Here is a 16,937-nt window from a genome sequence, read left to right on the forward strand (position 1 = left end):
TGGATTTTAGCTATTTGCGGGGGTGCAGTATGCATCCCCCGCGGATACGGGGGGTTTACTGTATATCATGTTTTTCCTATACACGTGTAGCCCAAAAGGAAAATATTATTTTGTTTGCATCTCATTGCCAATCAAAAACCCCTAACAATACGATAATGTACAATAAGTATCATACATAATTATTGTTCATATGACTGAATTGTTCTAAACAGTTATTTACCACCAAAATGATAATGAATTTTTAATGAAAAATGAATATTATGTTATCTTAAATGTTATTACCACCATAATTATAATGCCATTAAAATTTCTGAAAGGTTACTGAAAGATAAAGGTTGCTGTGAGTGCAACCATAATGCGATGTTTACATTTTGTCAGCTGGCCTCCCATAGATAAAAGTTGATTTCATTGATAAGGAATTATTCCTTGAATATTATGAAGATATGCCAATAATATATAAGGGAAAAATGAGTTTATTACCTTTATCATCAGTTTATTTCATAATGTGAATCTTTTCGTGTATGTCGGTGCTATCGCACCTAGGCCGAGGATAGCCTACCGATAAACATCACTTGGGATATTAAAAACAATGCTTCACTTTAATGGACAATCGGCTTTAACAGACAACCTTTCCCCCCCCAATTAGTTCTGTTAAAGCGAGGTTTCACTGTACACACAAACTCATTTGCCCCCAATTAGTTCTGTTAAAGCGAGGTTTCACTGTACACACAAACTCATTTGCTGATGTCAGTGAACTTGCTACAATTTGTTTGAGTTGGTGTTGTTACGGTTATGATTTTTTAATTTACTTTTTATGCTATTCTCATATATATTTGTACTGAATTTTCCCATTTTTTATTTTATACAACCCAAAAGATGAATGCAATTGTGCACGTAGAGTACATACATATACACACATTCATTCATTGGAGTCAGTGAACTTCCTAAAGCTTGTTTTGTTTTGTGTAGTTACGCTTATGATTTTCTTATTTATATTTTATGCTTTTCAAATTTATATTTTTACTGCATTTTCTCATATTTTTTACAACCCATAAAGATAAGTGCAATTGTGTGTGTAGGGTACATATGTATGCACACAATAGTAGTGGCAAGTTGCTGTGGTGACCTGTGAAATTTGAAATTACATTAGCCAAAATTAGAGCCCGATCGGTGATGGAACCGGATTAGCATTTGCCAGATTAGTGATGGTCGACTTGTACTATGTAATTAAATTTACATTGTAAAATTTCAATCTGTTTGTCAATTACTTGTTAATTGCCCTAATCTAAGCAATCTTATTGTTGTCTGTCTGTTTACTACCTCCATATCTTGCATATTGCATGCTTATTTTATTAAAAATTATATCCCTTAATAAAATGTCATTTATGTAAATGTGTTTATCAGTGTACATATTGCATTACTGAGTTTATCAAAGATTTCAACCAGTGATATATGATTGCCCTAGTTGAAGCATATTATGATGGGTTTTGCATAAGTAAAGATTTGTAATTTTTCGTATGCCACATAAATAGCATTAAAGAATAACCCAGAGAAAGAGAAAGACAAACAAACACAGCAAGTACATATTGTAGTTTAACTGAGTGTGAAGCATACCAGTACTGTACGTATACATGCACACACACTGGCTGAAACACTGATGGGCAAGAAAAGTTCTGATGCATTTAAAATCTGTGAACTTGAAGAATAAATGAAGTAAAAAGAATAACAATAATCAGTATGTTGTGCCATCCAAATTTACTCTTTTTCAATGCATTGAGACAGTCAGATGTGTGCAGCATACAACCAAAACAAAGCAATCAAATCATGAGTGTTGCCACCTTATTTTTATGTTTTCAAAATGTTGCTAGTCAAAAGTGGGGTGTTTGTTGAGGTCAGAGCATCTTTGATGCCAAGAAATGTGCTGTTTTCTTATATTGTGCCTACAGTTTGGTTTTTGTTTTAACCTCTTTTACAAATTTAAGCACTCAAATTCATGTTCATCATCAGAGTTATCCTATGGAGGCAAGGGAGATGGAGGGGAGTGAGAGGGGGAAGACTCTTGAATAGTGGATTAGCATAATTTACACACACATAAGCAACCAATGAGAGATTGAAACTTCTGTGACATAGTTATGATACATCTCTATCAGCCACTCAAAGGTGATAAACAAAATGATGTTGTATGATGTTGCTTGCTTGTGAGCCAAGAATAGTCACAAAAGCCCCCATGCACACACTTGCTCTCCCAGCTGTGAAACTTCTATAATGCACCTCTACCAGCCACTCTAAGGCAATAAACAAAATGACATTTTATATGGCGTTACTTTTGAGCTATTAACAGTTACAAAAGTTCCCAAGCAGAGAGAACACTCCTCAGTCTGCTCTCCCAGCCCAGCCCCCAAATGTGATTACCCTTGTCTGTTCCCCAACAACACTGTACCTCTTTCTCAGTGTGGTCTATGAACTGTTAGCAGCCAAACTATTATGTTTTTCTACCTCTGCAGTATTGCACACCAAGGGGAAGGGTTTGTTATTCGTTTTTATTTATTGTTTGTTTGTCCACACACATTTTGGGAGGGGCTGCAGTTGCATGCAGATAATGCCAAGTTGCAGATAATTGAGGGAATACTTGTGTAAAAGTGACTTGATATTGACATACATGTTGGCATCAGTAATTGTTTTATCTCAAACTTTTGTTTCCATGATTTCAGGAATGGGTTTTCACAGAGTAAAGTAGGTGAGAGAGGGAGATTGACAAGATGTAACTATACCAACATTTACACATCATTAGAGTATGTAATATATGTTCTACAAGAATAGAAAATTACTTAATGAAGGTTAAGAAACAAGAAGGCTAGAGATTAGAACATTTTTAACATTTTATATATTTCACTAATTTTCATGTTTGCTGATGTAATATCTCACACTTTTGTTTAAAAGAAAGCTCTCTGACCATAGAATAAACTCAGAACATCACATACGCCTAAATCTGCCCACCTATTTAGTTTATTCTTATTATGTATAAAGTGATACACTGTGTTTCCTCCATTCTCTTTGGCCTACTATGTATGCTGGCGCATAACGTGACTTTTAACCTTTAAAAATCTCCCCCCAAAATTGGGGGTCGTCTTATAAGGCGAGTATAAAAAGCCAACCTTAAACCCTGTCAAGATTTTTTAATGATAGGCTAACCCCAGAAGTGTCAATAATTGTGTCAATAGTTAACTACCATCACAACTACCGACACTGTAAACAAAACAACTGTAATAATGGTAGAAACCTTAGGTAATTAAATTTAATCACTAGTGACACAACTATCGACACTGTAAACAAAACAACTGTAATTACAGTAATTACTGTAGGTATTTACCATAATTAGACATTAGGACGAGCGAGCTCTCACAATGTTACTAGCTTATCCAGAGTACCATTATTATAAGGCAATACTGTAATATTAGACAATTTGATATTGATACTTATTATACATTGCCCTTCTAACATTGATAGATAATTTGAAGTTACCGAAAGGGTAAATCGGGGTAGTCTTACTTTCATGTTTACAAAACATAGCTGTGTTCATAGTTCCCAGTCGTACTCAGCTTACGAGCCTTGTTGTTTACAGAAGGCCAATATTTCCTTGGTAGTATTTTATAATCATACTAAAGGTTTTTGTGATATTGATAGTTCTCCAGTTATCCTTAATATCGGGGTTCTTTGAAATTTTAAAGGAATACGTTCATGCGGATCTACTTCCAACGGGTATTACTCTGGCGAGAGCGACGTCAGGCGTTGAGCATTTGTCTTGATGTTTATATTTTTTGTACAGGAATACAAAAGTATTTTTTTTGTATTGGTGAGCTTTGTCAAAAATTTTTAAATCTTAAAATATACTGATTTTACAAATTCTTGGTACAATAATTTCAGTAATTATTGATTTTATTAATGTACCGACTAACTTACGTCAGCTGGTAGTGTTATTTAATTTAATAAATTGGGGGTCATCTTATACAGCAAACATACCTCTAAACCTACATTTTTACATGAAAAATGGGAAATAGAAATGATAGTGTGTTTGTCTATAGCTGGTTCAGTTAAGGTAGATTCTTGGGCCTATGAGACGTTTGTTTGGTGGCCTCTGGCTGGTACCGGGAGGTGGGTGGCTCACTCACTGTCTCATTTTTATGTCTGTAGCTCAGAAAATTAGCAGTATGTTTATATTTCGTGGTCATACCATAGGATGCTGTATTAATTGTACAGCTCAATCATGGTTTCCTGAACTCAATAAGATAAAACACTAAGGAATTACAACGAGTAAAAGTGAAGAGAGAAGCATTTAATTTTTTATACCGATTTTTACTTGTCATCGGATTTTGCATCATTCATGCGATCAGGATAAAATAAAACTTATTTTTTCGCACAATAAATTCATCCTGGATACGCTGGTGCTTTCAGATTTTAGATGCATGTGATATGTGAAGAGAAAATGAAGAATATGTCTTATTATTTTGTATCTGTTCTTGTCTCAGTTTGGCAGTAGTGCCAAGAGACGGTGATCAGCAAACAGTAAGATCTTTGAGGTACCATTGACAGCTGCCAATTAGTGATATGAGAAGTTTGCAGTTTCGGCAATATTTACCGTATTATTATGTCATTACATTTTCTGTAAATATGTGCATAGAATTCCCATTCTGACTGTCGAACTTTTTCACCCCAATATCATATATGTCCGTATGTCTGGACACATCTGATAAGAAAAAATTAATAATCAGATGGATGCATCTGGATGTGTTGGCTTCAGGTTAGTCTAGGTGAGAAATTTGCATACATACTGTAGTCTACATGATAAATAACAGGCCTACATAATTATGAGTTCATTATTATGGACGCTTGTTTCTCTGGTCATTAATACCAAAAGCTTATGGTTTTTATATGTTCATTCAATGAATGAAAAGATGTAATGAATATAAAATTCTGTCTTTTTCAGAATTTGTTTGAGCTACTCCTATACCAGAATGTTTATTCCTTTATATAAATGTTAAATTTGATAATTATGTAGGCCTGTTGTTTATCATGTAGCCTACAGTATGCAGATTTCTCACCTAGACTAAATTGAAGCCAACACATCCAGATGCATTCATCTGATTATTAATTTTTTCTTATCATATATGCCCAGACATTTGGACATATATGATATTGGAGTGAAAAAGTTTGACAGTTATACAGGCAGTCCCCGGTTAGCAGCGGGCTCAGTTAACAGCGATTCGGTTTTATGGGGCTTGTCTAGCGACGAAAATCAGCATTTTCGGCGCGAAAAAATCGCGGATTTCGCTACCTAGACGATAATTGGGATTGGCGCCAATACATACCAGAGGCATTATATCGAAAATGCTTTTTGGTGCTGATAACCCCGAAAATCGAAATGCGCGAAATCACCAGACATACGGACATTTATGATATTGGAGTGAAAAAGTAACCGGGACAGTCATAATGGGAATTCTATGCATTTATTTATAGAAAATGTACTGTGATGACATAATAATACCGTAATTATTGTCGAAACTGCAATTTCTCATATCACTAATTGGCAACTGTCAACGGCGTCTCAAAGCTCTTGGTGTTTGCAGATCACCATCTCTTAGCACTACTGCCAAACTGACTCAAAAACGGATGCAAAATGATAAGACATATTCTTAATTTTCTCTTCACATATCATATGCATCTAAAATCTGAAAGCACCAGCTTACTCAGGGTGAATTTATTGTGAGAAAATGCAAGTGTTATATTATCTTGATTGCATGAATGATGCAAAAATCGATGATAAGTAAAAATTGGTATAAAGAATTAAGTGCTTTTTTCTTCACTTTTACTCGTAATTCTTTTTGTGTTTTGTCTTATTGATTTCAGGAAATCATGATTTAGCTGTACGATTAATACTGAATCCTGTGGTATGACCAAAACTTTCCCATCTTGTGCCAAATGTGAGATAAATGAAGAAATATAAACATATTGCTAATTTTCTGAGCTACAGACGTAAAAATCAGACTGAGTGAGCTGCCTACCTCCCAGTATCAGCCAATCAGAAGCTGCCAAACAAACGTCTCGTAGGCCCAAGAATCTACCTTAAGTGAACCAGCTATAGTAAAGGCTAGTTCTGAACCCTCTCCCACATAAAAAAAGAATTATTTTACATTTAGAAATAAGACTGTTAAAAAATAACATGCAAATTTATAAAGAAACTTCTTTAAGCACAGATAAACTGATTGCATCAAATTTTCCCAACTCTTCCCTCAATAGGTACGTCTGTGTCCTTATAGAAAAGGATACTGTTGTTGTTGCTGTGGTTGGTGTTGCATGTTTCTTCCTCTCCTATTGTTGGGGGAAATATCTTACAAGCTGGAGATTTGTATAGCTCTAGGCTATGCTGGGGCTTTTTGGATGGGTGGAGGTGAACTCCTGGGAATATAGCTTCCCAGGTTCCACTTTACCCAGAAGAATAGGCACCTTACAATTCTGTTAAAGAGCTCATCCAAGAGCTGTGTTTTAACAGAATCCTCAAATACATATCTTGGCAGAAGGGGGAGAAATGTAACTGCTGTTGGTAACATTGGGGAGCAACATGTTGGAGCCTGCTAATACTTTTTCTCAGACCCTGAGGTACTACAGTACTCCATAAAATTGTAGAATGCCCCCCTAGGGTCCACATGTAGGTCTTTTCTACTGCAGCCAAAGTATTCCTAGAAGACTTGAGGAACTCCCTTGTGGTCATTTCCTGGACAATGGAAGAGGTTAGAACAGAAGGAGGTGGAGCCTTGCATAGAACTGAAAAGTGCCAGTTTTATGCATATGGACTCCAAGGTGTTGGGTAGCCACATCAGGTGGGAGCTTTTTCTGTGTAAAAGGAAGGACAAACATTGCCCATCCCTTTGTGGAGTTGTCAGATACTGAGGTGGCTAAAATAAATTGAAAGTTTTAGAATTCTGCCTTCACCTTAGTAATTATCTTAGAAGTGGAAGGACAGAAGTCTTTGCGCTGGTATTGGTTCTCTAGGATTGTGAAAGTTACTAAGAGAGAAAATGGGCCTGACTAAATTTGTTTAGGTCAGTAGCTGATGTGCAAGGCTTTCAGGGCTTTGATGTTTAACTTTATCAAAGCACTCAGAAATTGACCTTAGCTTCCATCTTCTGAGCCCCCAATGATAGCAACAGGTCAGGGATTGAGGCAAGGTGGGGGGGATTACAAATATAAAGATAAAAAATGGTCTACACGGTATATGAAAGTACAGTGTGGAGCAAACTGAGATCTTTGTTCTGCTTAGTGGGGATTGCAGCCTTGTAAACTGCCCACCGCATCAGGCATCATATGATGTCATCCACAAATTTCAATGTTGTGATTTGTAAACAGGATTTTCCTTGAATTTATTAAAATAAGTTTATGAGTAACCATGTTGTGTTAAAAGGTTTTATTGGAAATAGGAATAATAACTTTAGCAGATATGAGATTATTTTGTTCTTGGTCTCTAAAGACTCTTTATAATTATCCTTTCAAGCAGTCTTTAATGATGAACATAATAATTCTCATGATTTTATATAATGCCAGTCAGCCATGAGGGTTGTTTGTTAATTACCCTGCAATAAATTTTGTTCTAGGCTGGTATTCAGGGAACCTATCTACTGCGATGCAAGTAATGCGATATAACCTTAGTGTTGCGTATGCTTTACGAGGAGAATTTGATAAAGCCAGCAATATACTAAAAGAGGTAAGAACGTGATAAATTTTTTGTTTGTGTTTTATATTTTTTGTGAAATTAAGGAAAAAGGCAATATACAGTATCATATTTTATAGGCAGTTGCAATATCAGATTTTATATAAACAAAGTTCCCTTTTTATGCAAACCCATCACTAATATAGGCTACAGCCCACACGTGCAATCTTCGAATGTCCCAGGTACTGCATTCTTTTGTCAGACAAACAGAAGAGTGGTAATAGGGATCTGCATTCACCACTGCTCATCAGGTATCCATCAATCACATGCCCCACTTCTCATGTCATCTGGCTGCTAGATCATATGAAGTTTGCTGGGCTGGGAGGAGGGAGCTAATTATATTAGTGATGTATGTATATAAAAAAATCAGTTTTGTTTTTGTAAGTGGATATTTCACCTTGTACACATCACTCATACACAGCCTAAATTGCAATATAGGTTTGAGATTCAAGTTGCTGAATGCCTGCAAATGCAGGATTCATGAACACCTCTTTGGGACCAAGGTAGGAAAGGAACTCAAGGTTTGAGTTAGTATAGGAGATTGAAAGAAAGAGAGGAGTTCTAGTGAGAGTTAAGTTAGGTGCTTGCAATTTGTAGTCAGCTGACTTGAAAGAAGAAAACAAAGCTCTTCTCCGAAGGCAATACTTTCCTTGCTTATTTTTGTGGTTCTAAAGAATACACATCCATTTATGTGCTGCATCCCCTGATGAAAGTTATTAAAGCCGATATGAACATACGGATGTCTACATTTGAAATAGTGTTGTCATAAGGTTACACTTCATCATTTTTTAAACTTAAGATGTACAGTAGATAGAGGTTTGACAAATCCCAGGTACTAGAACTGATGTAGATAGAGGTTTGACAAGTTCCATGGACTAGAACTGCACATCTTTGCTGTTTGTCACTCGCTGTACCCCTGTAGTATAATTATCTCTTGAAATCTGTTTCCTAGGATGGCCTGGAGAAAGTAAGTCACGAAGCATTGCTTTTTAAGTCTCTAATCCTCACCAGCTAAAGGGAAACTTCTCTCAGTGGTTACAGGGAAAGATTCTCTTTGATTAGGAAGTAAAAGAAGTACAGGCAGTCCCCAGTTATAGGTGGGGGTTCCGTTCCCGACAGCGTGACAGTAACCGAAAATCACCGACAACCGACAATTGGTGATAATAGCGCTGATCCCTGGTTATGGGCGCCGATAACCTGGGATCAGTGGCGCCGATAACTGGGGATCAGCGCCAATAACTAGGAATTGGTGTAAAAAATCTGGTTATTGTCGTCGCTAGACAAACGACGTAAAACTGGACCGCCGAGAACCGGGGACTGCCTGTATTGGCAAATGGTTTTGTGGAATGTTCCTGCTTTCTCTGTTGAACACCAACCATTAATTTTTGTAACATTGCCATAGAGTTGCATGAACCCTCAGAGTGAGATCCAGCTGTGAGATCCCTTGCAAGGGATCATATGGTGCTTGGCATGACGTCCAAGGTACCTCCTTTTCAGTTGGTAGATAATCACCTGAGAGATGGTGAACCTGTAACCCTTCATGGCTGAGACACACAAAAATCTGTTATTGGGGGATTAGGGGTTTTGCCTGGATTAATACCCTTCTCACCACTTTGGACTACAGAACTGGTGACACCTAGCTTGGCAGCAGCATTAGCATCCTCTGAAAATCCTTCATCTCTTAGTTATTTCTGGATAGTTTCCTGTAGTGTTAAAAGATGGTTAATATTGATGAAAATAAACTGCTTGTTGGTTTTATGTGTAATTGTAGATTTATTGTTAAATATGTTCATTAATTTGATTTTTATTATTGGTTTTAGCCATTGTTCACAGCCCTTATTTTAATCATGAACCTTTATCTGCAGGAATAGTTGTAGAAAGGTCTGCCTGTTGTGAGGTGATGTTTGAGTGGAGCTCTCTGAATTTGAATGAGTGAGTCAGTATGGTGATATAAAAAACTTAGAGTTCTTATGAACTACAATGGTAGAGCGGGTGTTTGGGAAACCTGCTAAGGAATCTCATTTGTGTGAAGGAGTTCCAAGTACTGTATAATAAGGCTTATTTCATATACAGTATTGTATTGCGAATCATTGTTGTGTGAAGTTGATATAATTCCTGCTGTATGCAGTATAAAATAAAGTTGATTTATGAATCAAATTTCCCTGTTGTAACGTTTTGAGGTGATCACTTCAAAAAGAAAAAAGACTTTTACCTAATCACCTTTGTTTGTTGGATGGTTTTAGGTGACCAGTTCGAAAAGGGAGACTTTAACCTCATCTCATTTGTATGTTGGAAAAACAGTTTACAGCTTTTTATGAAAAGGCTCAATTGAGTTAATATTCCATAAGTGACTTTTTGACATACAGTCAACCCCTGGTATTCACTGGGAATGCATACCACTACCCCCTGCAAATAGCTCAAATCCGCTAATACTTAAAACCCTTCTAAAAATGCTTATAAATACCTGTTTTGATAGTTCAGAACACCAAAAAAGCCACTAAAAATGCTTATACCTGAATATTTTAAGTTTTATCACAAAAAGTCCATTTACAGGTAGTCACAAAAATGATATGAAAATATAGTAATTTGTGAACATTTCTCTATGAAAAATACCGCGAACAGGCGAATTTTCTGCAAATAACATGTACAGTATGCGTGTTCCATAGAGAAATCTGCAAGTAGGTGAGCTCGCAAATAGGCGGGAGTTGATTGTATATGTTTTGGAGGTTTGTTTATTTTTGTGTAATGTATCTACATGTATTCACTTTATTTTTTGGGGCGTATCTGCAAGTTAAAGGAAAAATGTGTATAGAAAATTGATGATAATCAAGCAAGCTGTATATAATATTTATGAAATTGTCTTCTGGATTGATTGTAGGTTAGTACAATGATACCTGTACTCATGAGCACGATTGGTTGGATGGAAGAGCTTGTGGGTACGAAAACTCACGGGTACAAATGTTTTTTCCCAAAAGGATTACAAGCAGTCCCTGGTTATCGGTGGGGGTTCCGTTCCAATGGCGTGATGATAAGTGAAAATCGCCAATAACCGAAAATTGGTGATTTTTGGGCGATTTTTGGTTATCGGCGCCTCTGTTAGGTATGTAATGGTGCCAATATGTGATTATCGGTGCCAATAAGCAGAAATTGGCAGATATTGGTGCTGCAAATCACTGATTTTTGTCGCTAGACAAGCCCCCGTAAAACCAGATCACTGATAACTGAGCCCAGCGATAACCAGGGACTACCTATAATGGGAAAGTGATTAATTGGTTTTCTGGCCCCAAAATACCCCCCTTAAAAAAGGGATTTTGACAACGGAAAAATCTATTTCTGGAGGAAGACCTGTGTCACCCAGTGAAATGGTTCCAATAGCACACATTTCTAGGTATAAATATTGCTAAATATACCAGAGAAAAAGCTATCCATAATGCCAGGGTTACTACCCCTGGATTGATCACCACAGTGGTGTCGGTATGCACTAAGGGGTAAGTGGTAGCCACTATCACAGATGCTTCGCCCAACAGATTTCTCCATTCTCAAAGCCCCCAACATGGGTGGGCCGTTCTACCCCATTACCTTCCGTTTGTTGCCACCTACCACTCGCGCCCGCCATCTTCATCCCAAAATTAGCACCCTCCAAGCTTGGTATGCTATCCGGGTGGAAAAGGAAGTATAGGGATGGGTCACTGGGTGACACAGGTCTTCCCCCAGAAATAGATTTTTCCGTTGTCAAAATCCCTTTTCTGGGCTCGACCTGTGTCACCCAGTGAAATAGTAACAGAGAATCAGCCATACAATAGCTTGGTGGTACCATCTAAAGGATTACCTTAATGGAGCTAAATAAAACTAAGAGAACAATACTGAGTTTTAATAACCCCAAATTATAGAGATCAAAATATAATTAAAAAACTATAAGGCACATAGCCTAAAAATACCACATAACCAACACCAAGATACTTAAAGCTAAGCAGATTATGTCTTAAAAACAGGATCTCAATGTTACAGGCAGGCATCAGGCTGTGAAGCAGACCTGACCTAAAAGGCTAGAAAGCATGGTAAGCAAGCAAGGCAGGTAGGCGAGAGAATATACCAATAGGTAATTTAATCAAGAATTACATTACAACAAGGATAAACAAGTTATATACTAGTCTTGAGCTGGGCCAGGAGGAACAATACTTCCTGCAGCTACAGTGGAATATTTAAGAGCCTCTAAGGACTGAAGATAGTGGCATTTAAATACTGTTGGTGATTTCCAGCCCGTATACTTTTAAGGTCATCAAAATTCATATTGTGAAAATAATTAGCTGAGGTGGCTCTTTTTCACAATATCATGTACCGAGGTACTGAATCTGGGTTAGCCTGTTTAATAAAATAAAGAATTTGTTGCCTGACGGCCTTTAAGGAAATGGTACCCCCATTTTCCCTAACAAAAAGAGGGCCTGAAGTTCTTTTAGAGGTTCTATTTAAATAAGCTTTTAAAGTGTTAACTGGACATAAAGATAGATCCTGTGGAAGGGGAATAATCTTCCAAGGAGACCATCTATTTTGTGGATCCTCATTCTTTGCTAGAAATCTGGGATCCGGAGACAACAGAACTTCTCCTGACGGGAGGAAATCAACATGGTTCGGTTCTCTAGAGAGAGCAGATAGTTCAGAAATTCTAACCCCTGAGGCTAGACTTACTAAAAATTATGGCTTCCTTAACAGACTCGGGTATGTACATAATTCGTTATCAGTGTCTAATGCCAATTTAAGTACGTCATTTAAGAACCAGGAAACTGTGTGTGGATGGATTGCTGGTCTAAGGCGAGCACATGCTTTAGGAATTGACGAAAAATATGAGTCTGTAAGGTTAATATTAAAGCCATGTAAAAATATTTTCCTTAAAGCAGATTTTATGAAACATTCCATTTTTGGACTAAATTGTTAGCCTAGACCATGTAACCTAGGACTAGATGAAATAGTAATCTGTGCTGGATGAGATAGTAACCTAGCTATAAGGCTACATACTAAGGTAAGTGTGTTTTATGTAACCTGTACCCTTAAAGTGTGAATTGAAGGGGGCCCAGAGTTACTGTTTTATATACTATAGTAGACCAAATAGCCTACAATCAGATATAAACAACAATCTGGGTTAGATAAAAAATAGTAGACTAACCATAAGGTTACGTATTAGTAAGTTTCTGTTTTTATGTAGCCTATACAGTAAACCCCTGTATTCGCGTTCTCACGATTCGCGGATTTCTCTGTGGAACGTATCTACCCATTATTCGCGGAAAATTCGCCCATTCGCGGTATTTTTCACTGAGAAATATTTGCTGATTACTGTATTTTCATATCATTTTCATGACTAAATGCACTTTTTGTGATAAAACTATTAAAATACTCAGGTCTAAGCATTTTTAGAGGGTTTTCTTGTGTTGAAACTATCAAAATAGGCAGTTCTAAGTGTTTTTAGAGGGGTTTCAAGTATTCGCGGATTTTAGCTATTCGTAGGGGGTTGCGGTACGCATCCCCCCCGAATACAGGGGGTTTACTTTACATTTAAGAGCGGTCTATAATAATCTGGATTAGGCAATACCCTATATTATAATCTGGATTAGGCAGTACCCTATACTAGGCTAAGAAAGAACAAATATGAGTGATGGGTTTGTAATACAACAAAATTTTGGTTAAAATTTTCATGTAGAAAGTTGTGCATAGGACATAATCATGGGAAGATTGGTGGCACTTCATGTGCCCCTTTTCATTTCTGCATTAGTGAGCCTAAGTGACCTGCTTTGTCTTTCACTTTTTAATTTAAAACTTATAATGTCCTGCTAATTCATAATTAGACTTTTATTAAAAATTCGGCATCTTAACTTGTGTGAAGTGTATTCTCTGTTGTGCACAATCTTGTGCAAAATTATTGCTACTGAAATGGATAGGAGATTTAAAGTTGGAGGTGAAATTGAGTTCCTTGTAATGCTTTTAAAACTAACTTCCTTCCTGCTATTAGGAAAGGTCTGCAACTGCAGATACAGTAATTGGGGCATTTTACCTCATATGACATTAATCCCATCTTCCTGTGGGGTTGGGAGCTTCAGTCTTCCTTTTCCGAAGAATTTCATTATGGGCATCTGCAAGTCTTGCAGCCAATAGTTTGGTGTATGTTTGATGTCACTCCATCTAATTTTCTGTGTGCCTCAACTTATACCATCCATGGCCACATCATATGCTTTAACCAAAGTATCCTGACCCCTGTGAATTTCATGATTATTACACCTCATATTACTTTCCCTGGCTTTATCTGTTATTCTACAAATACCCACCCTTTTTCTTATTTGTTAACTTTCAGTTTTTAACAGCAGTGATACTCCCAGGATCCATCTTAACATTTTTATCTTGTCCTTTCCAGGGCTCCCTCCACTTTTCTGTGTATTGCCCACATTTTTTCACTATACAGCAGCACTGGTCTGATTACTGTCTTGTTGACCTTAATAATAAGTCTCAAGGGAATCTTCTTATTAAGACTCACCCCTGGAACCTGTCTCTGTTAAGCCCAAGCTGCTGTAATTCTCTGCCATACCACCAGCTCATGTTCACCCTTTCCACTTATGACTGAACCCAAGTAAATGAAACTATATCTGCTTTAATTCCTTGCCAGGTTTTGACCTTATATATTTCTCTCTTTCACTTTATGCTGCTCAGCATTACCTCCCCCATTTAAAGATGCAAAATGGAAATAGAGAAATGACAATTTAGAATGAATGAAGTACATGAATATGGAGGATGTGGACTTTACAGAGCAGGCATTCAATATCTTATCTTTCCAATAGCTCAGTTAATTTCCTTGTTATCTAAAATATGATTTTTGTTATTTAGGTGTGGACGGAAAGGAATGGGAATATGCCTCCACAAGTTATCATGTTGGCCATGTACATTCAACTGCAAATGGGTAAATATTACGAGCATTCTCCTTTTTGTGTTTAGTATTCACACAGTTGCTTTGAATTATAAGTATACTGATCGACCCAACTAGCGGTACTTCCCTTGCTGAATGGTTCTTTTTCTAATATTAGTTTTGAAATCCAGATTTATGTAACTTGTCCTAGTTTACTTTGATATCCTCTACATGAAGTAGGTCAAAATTATTTTGAATCCTATTAATTTAAAGTTTGTTTTTTAAAATGACTGCCTAGCAATTGATTTTTTTTTTTTTTCAGGTCATGCAGATGTTATGAAGAATATTGTCAAGAAGAATATATTGCTTACTTGAAAGTACTGTTTATTTGAAAGTATTTTTCTTATTTACGTATGGGGATGAGAGCTAGAATTACACTGTACGTTTGTATGTAGCCACGTGTTGGTAAAGGCTGTGATTGACTATAATATTTTACATAGTTTTGATTTATCATTATTATTGCATTGTTGATTTCTTAATAATTCAGTTATACTCTCATTCAACTTTTTGATAACAAATATTTATTAGATTTAGTAACATAAATTTCAGTTGATTTAAAAAATGTATATAGTTCCTTTGCCTTCTAATGAACCAAATTTCAGTTTGCAGTTTTTGTGCAATAATAGGGGGTAAGACAAATAATAATAAAGACTACAGTATTTACAGTCTTGATTTGTCACAGTGACATTTTTGTACTCAAAATTTTGTTAAGCTTACCAGACATATATTTGCCTTAAGGAAGGTTGTCACATTTGCCATGATAGTAACAACACCTACTGTAGCATTGTAACCAAACCATGAAATGACTGCTGCATAGTATGCAATACATTGTATTTAAAATATCCACATGGTTATGGTGATATGTTTTGAACAAGAAAAGCAAGTCAGATTTATGTTGTATGTTAAATATTTTAAGATTACATTGTCAGTGTTTATTAATTTGTAATGACTACCAGACTAGATTTTTTTTACATTTTTATTCTACCAAGAAAACTTTTGATTTATTTATTTATTATTTTTATTGCATTGTTATTTCCTATATTTAAAGTTTGTTTCCTACTTTTAAAATGTCTTGCTTTTTATATTAAACTGTAAAACTTTTAAAGCCATGAATAAATTATCAGTTGTCCCAGAAATGTGCATATTTTAAATGCTGCCAGAAGTACAGTTTGGTATGTTTGCACAAACCCTTCCCCATGTGATCCTGAAAGATTGCTGGGGAAGAGTTGAAGTGTTCCCCTATCATCCTGGTCACCTGACCAAGCAAAGATAGGGAGAACACCCCTGGACCATCGGCAAACCTAGCCTGACCTGTAGGTTGGGTAACAAAAGCCAACAGTGCAAGCAAGCCACGCAAACCCCTCTGAGATCCGGAAGGGTTGTAGTGAGAAGGGTTGAAGTGATTACATGTAATGTTATGGTCATCTGACACAAAAAACAGGTTTTGATGTAGGAAAAACCTATTTTTGGTAGTCACTGTTGAGTCCTCAAAGGAGTTACCCCCATGGTGTGCCAGTGCTCCCATGGTGACTAGACTAGTATCAAAGAAATATTTTTCTAGCCTGGTCTTGTAGCCGGGTATTGTGTTGTAATGAAAACACTATGACAGGTGATAGAGTATAATGGACTCAAAGATAAGAGGGCATTTTCCTTATCTTCAGCGAAGCTGAACCCAGTTTTTCCTACGTCAAAACTGCAAGAAGTGACTATTACGCATGCGCATCTGCCATCTTGTTTACGACCGGGCAGGCAAAAAGACCAACTCCATTACTCTCTGCTGGTCAATGTAGGATTATCCCTTGCCCAAATCCCATGCCTTTTGTCAGGGAAGTGGGATAGTTTTGAGGACTCAACAGCGACTACCAAAAATAGGTTTTCCTACGTCAAAACCTGTTTTTGATAGCATAGTCGCTGTCTCGTCCTCAAAGGAGCTTTACTAAAGAAATTGACAGGTGACAAAAGGCTTAAGCTCTTAAAATTTAAATTCCAAACAACCCAAAGAAAAAACATTTATGGTCCAAGGTCAAGCCACAAGTTTCAAGCCCCATTCCTTATTCTAAAAAACCTTTTGGGGTTTTGGAAACAAGAATTGAGAAACTAAACAAGAACTTGCACTTTTAGGGTGAAGTTCTGTAGTGACTTACCTAAGTATGCTGGGTGTGGTTGCAGTCTTTTCGTATCTTTCCCAGCAATAGTCAGCATACTCACCCGTTAGGAAGACCCCTGGTT

At 36.8% G+C, this 16,937-nt stretch overlaps 1 protein-coding gene across 4 annotated transcripts in view; it reads left to right on the plus strand.

Moving 5' to 3' along the window:
- The window catches only part of Not10 (CCR4-NOT transcription complex subunit 10), a 390,843-nt gene extending 374,999 nt beyond the window's left edge, over nucleotides 1-15,844 (plus strand). For 3 of the 4 annotated variants that reach the window (XM_067100338.1, XM_067100337.1, XM_067100340.1), the window contains 3 exons: nucleotides 7,647-7,756; nucleotides 14,630-14,702; nucleotides 14,971-15,844. In XM_067100338.1, the coding sequence (XP_066956439.1) occupies nucleotides 7,647-7,756; nucleotides 14,630-14,702; nucleotides 14,971-15,023 (236 nt within the window). In that variant the 3' untranslated portion in view covers nucleotides 15,024-15,844. The remainder of the gene's footprint in view (nucleotides 1-7,646; nucleotides 7,757-14,629; nucleotides 14,703-14,970) is intronic. The other variant, XM_067100339.1, reaches the window with a different exon arrangement.
- Nucleotides 15,845-16,937: the final 1,093 nt, after the last annotated feature.

This window comes from Macrobrachium rosenbergii, chromosome 56 (assembly GCF_040412425.1).
Source record: "Macrobrachium rosenbergii isolate ZJJX-2024 chromosome 56, ASM4041242v1, whole genome shotgun sequence".
NCBI classification, from domain to species: Eukaryota; Metazoa; Arthropoda; class Malacostraca; order Decapoda; family Palaemonidae; genus Macrobrachium; species Macrobrachium rosenbergii.